Consider the following 4,020-nt stretch of genomic DNA (forward strand, 5'->3'; position numbering starts at 1 on the left):
CCAAAGCGCTAAGGACGACTTCGGGAGATGACGACGTTGGGCCACCTGCGACACTGAGGTGCCGTCCTGAGGCCCCGTGCTGTGCCCCGGCCACGCGCCGCGTCGGAGCGGAAGGGTTGTGCGAGCCCAGGCCGGGCTCCAAGGTGGCTTCTGTCCCCTGGAGCCGGGAGCCCAGGGCCGGCGGCAGCCCTGCAGGTGCAGAGGGGAAGGATCCCCTTCCCCGACCTGCCGGCAGCGCTCCCCATGCCGAGGGCAGGAGCAGAGCCGCAGCCTGGGCCAGGGCTGGAGCCCTGGGCTCGCACGGCCTGACCAGCACCGTTGGGCCAACAGTGCCACCCTCGACGGCTGCCCCGCGGGACCTGCCTTTCGGCTCTGCGCTGGCTGCAGGAGCAGCCGCCCCGCTCCCGGGGGTGCCGAGGGCTCGGGCCCCCGCCTCGGCACTTCGCACCCACCCCTGTGAGGCGGCGGCCGGCTCCGAGGGGCTGGCACGTTCCTGAGGGCGTCCCTGCCCGTCGTTGGGGTGCATCCAGGCCAACGGTGCTGATGTCACTGTGGCCACTGTGACCCGCGGGGGACAAGCCTACATAAAGCATCGCTGGGCTCAGGCTGTGCCTCAGTGCGACCTGGTGAGGTGAGGGGAGGGCAGGGGTGGACGGGGCTCGTGCGGGGCTGCCGAGGGAGGAGGGCGGTCCCGTGCCTGGGGACGCTGGGCCTCTGCTGCAAGCTGACCCGCGCCCTGCTTCTCCCCCAAAGTCAGCCGAGGAGCACTTGGGAGAGACACCCCAGCACTGCGGGGACAGCGACTCTCCCAGCACTCACTGTTGATGGGTGAGATGACTGCGAGGAAGCAGGAGGCCGCCGACTTGATGGAGCCAGGTGAGAGCAAAGCATCCCTCCTGCAGCATAGCAGAGGGGCTGTCGGGGCGCTCAGCGTGGGGCCGAGAGCGGTGGCAGGGGCAGGCAGGAGCTCCCCAAGCGCCCCGGGACAGGGCCCCTCGGTGCTGCAGCCAGCGGGGCCCAGGCTGGGCCGTGGGCACCTGCTGCTGGGACACCCGTGCCTGCAAGGCCAGCCCTCAGGGACGCTTGTCCCCGGCCCTGCAGAGGTGAGCTGCTCATTCCCGCTGTCGTTTGCTCTCTCCCCTCCAGCATGCATGCTGTGTGGCCGGGCAGAGGCTGACCCGGACATCTACGGGGAGAAACTGCAGAAGCAAGGGATCTGCGCCCACGTCTTTTGCCTGGTGAGTGCCCCCGGGACTCCCTCCAGCTTGCCGACAGGCAGCCCCGGCCACGCTCTCCTTCTCATCCATCACCTCCTCATCTCCTCTCTCCTGCGCAGTTTTTTGCCAACGGCCTCGTCCGGCAACAGGTCAACAACGTGGGCCTGATGGGATTCCCCTTGGAAGATATTCGCTGTACAGTCGAGCATGCAGCGCAGAAGGTGAGAACCGGACAAGCTCAGGGAGATCTGTGGTGCCACGGGAGCGGTGTGGGAGCTTAGCCCAGACCCTAAGAAAGAAATCCCAGCCCTTCCAAGCAGCTCTGGGACAAAAGTCTCGCACCCAGCAGCTCCACAGAGCCTCCACCCAGACCCAGCACAGGAGCCTCGTACGCCGGGCGCATCCGCGGGCTCTGACCCAGCAGTGGGGCCGCATCCTGCGCCCTGCCCGGAGGCGTGGGGCTGGCTGTGGAGGCCCTGAGGCTGCCGCTGATGGGGGCTGCTCTGCTCTTTCCAGCGCTGCTTCGTCTGTGGCGAGAGCGGGGCCGCCATCACCTGCTGCCAGGAGGGCTGCGACCGCAGCTTCCACCTCCCCTGCGCCGTGGAGGGGGAATGCGTCACGCAGTTCCGTACTCAGTACAGGTACCTCCTCTCCCCTTCTTGCCGCCACCGGGGAAGGACCCAGCCATTCCCACCTCCTCACCCTTCCTTTTCCTCGTGCCTCCCCAGGTCCTTCTGCTGGCAGCACCGCCCAGAGCAGGCAGTGGAGGCGGCTCCGGGGGAGAACACCGCCTGCCTCATCTGCCTGGACCCTGTGGAGGACAGGAAGTCCTACGGCACCATGGTGTGCCCAGCGTGCAAATACGCCTGGTTCCACAGGGCCTGCATCCAGGTAGGAGCCCTTCCCTCGCCCACGGGGGGGGCACGGCGGGCGCCCAGCAGCACCAAGGCCTCACGCCTGCTCCTCATGTTTCCCCTGCAGGGACAGGCTGTGCGCACCGGCATTTGCTTCCAGTGCCCTCTCTGTAGAGATAGGCAGTGCATTTATCACGGAGATGCTCACCATGGGCATCCGAATCCCCATTCAGGTTGGTGTCCTGCCCGCCCCACCAGACAGGAGGGTGCCAGCGTTGTGCCGTGCCAGGGACTGCCCCTGCGCTCCCGGCCCTCCGCGCTCTCCCCTCAGCCTGGGCTTCAGCTTCACGCAGGAGTCAGAAAGCAGGCAGGGGGGGAAGAGCAGGGACGCCCTGCATCTGCCTTATGCCGGGGCAGCAGGGGCTCAGCAATTTTCCCTTGTGTTTCAGATCCCCAGCATGGGAGAAGGAGCCTGCAGATGCAGCACCAAATGAGAGGCACAGCCGCTGCGATGCCCGTGAGTGCCTTTGCCCAGGAGGCAGGCAGCACACAGAGCAACAGGGGTAAGTTGCCCGAGCGGCACACCAGGCTCTGCCCAGGATCTCTGTCTCGCCAAGGGCTCGAAGCGGAGGGACGGAGAACAAGAGCTCTGCCGGACAATCCCGTGCTGTGGTCACTTTGTCCTCACAGCCACGCACCCGTTTGTTTCCCCAGGCCCTGGCAACTGCTCCTGTGCTGCTCCTGCGCTGCCGAGGGCACCCACAGACGCTGCTCCCACTTGGGGACCGACACGGCCATATGGGAGTGTGACAGCTGTGCTGGCCTGGGCACCGGTAAGAGGCAAAGCACCCGGGTGCCCCCGGGCGAGGCCTGGCAGCAGGTGCCCATTCTGGGCTTGGCAGAGCCCCTCTGCTCCAGGGGGGCTGGGGGCACCGCTCTGGCCTCTCCTGCCGTGGGCCTGGGGGGCCGTGCCCGTGACCTTCCTGCTTCCCCTTACAGCCTCCAGTGGCAGCTCGGAGGTCGCGGGTCCCATCACGGAGAGCCAGTCAGGATCGGGGCCGTCCCACAGCTCTCCAGCACCAGAGACCAGCAGCCCCAGCACAAGCAGCATGGTGGCATTGGGGTCCTCCACCAGCTTCACAGAACCGGAGAGCAGCAGCCCCAGCAGCACTGGTCTCCAGGCAACATCGGGGCTGTCCCAAGGCTCCCCAGTGCCTGAAAGCAGCAGCTGCTCCAGCCCACCTGGGCCCGACCGCGTGCGAGACCGCTCTCGCTCGCGGCGTCGGGCCCAAAAGCCCTACAGCCGGCGCACAAGACGCCGTGGCAGGAGCCGCGCACCAGCACCCAGGGCTGAGAGCAGCAGCCCCGCACAGTCGGTGCCGGGATGCTCCCGTGGCTCCCCGGTACCCGAGACCGGCAGCCCCAGCACCGCCAGCCAGCTGCCAGCGGGGTCCTCCCCCAGCTCTGCAGGGCTCCAGAGCAGCCGCCGCCCCAGCCGCCCCGGGCCCGTGCGGGGACGAGACCGTTCCCACTTACGACGTCGGGCCCAGAACCCTTACAGCCGGCCCGGACGCTGACGCGCGACCAGCCCTGCGCCGGCCCTGCCTGCTGGCCCTGATCCCCCTCCACCGCTCCAATAAAGTTGGCCGTTAATCTCTGCCCTGGGAGATTCCACGCTCCTTTGTTGGCTTCCGCCTCCCCTCCCTTTCCCGAGGGGCAGCGTTAGGGGCTGGGCCCACAGGGTTGTCTTCTCCCCGGGGCTCGGCAGCACCTTCCCCAGACCTCCCTCCTCGCGGGCTGGCCTTGGCCGGCTGCCCAGCGCCATGGCCGTGGGCTTCGGGCCTCGCTGGCCCCGCAGCCTGCTCCGCTTCCCCGGGGAAAGTTCGAACGCACAAGCGGCAAAGCGCCTCTGCTTTAAAAGTTCCCCTCAGAGTCACCTCTGGAGGTGT

The 4,020-nt window shown here is 67.8% G+C and overlaps 1 protein-coding gene across 1 annotated transcript; it reads left to right on the forward strand.

Annotated features, from left to right (window-relative positions):
• The first annotated feature begins 854 nt into the window (after positions 1 to 854).
• LOC122154103 (PHD finger protein 7-like) lies at positions 855 to 3,648 on the forward strand. Its single transcript, XM_042800343.1, is given in 10 exon segments — positions 855 to 876; positions 1,147 to 1,238; positions 1,337 to 1,438; positions 1,734 to 1,858; positions 1,946 to 2,108; positions 2,199 to 2,252; positions 2,254 to 2,297; positions 2,515 to 2,634; positions 2,786 to 2,904; positions 3,071 to 3,648. Coding segments are annotated over 10 exon segments (1,407 nt in total). The 5' UTR covers positions 855 to 866.
• The last annotated feature ends 372 nt before the right edge of the window (positions 3,649 to 4,020 follow it).

This window comes from Tyto alba, unplaced genomic scaffold (assembly GCF_018691265.1).
Source record: "Tyto alba isolate M040663 unplaced genomic scaffold, T.alba_DEE_v4.0 Super-Scaffold_31, whole genome shotgun sequence".
NCBI lineage: Eukaryota > Metazoa > Chordata > Aves > Strigiformes > Tytonidae > Tyto > Tyto alba.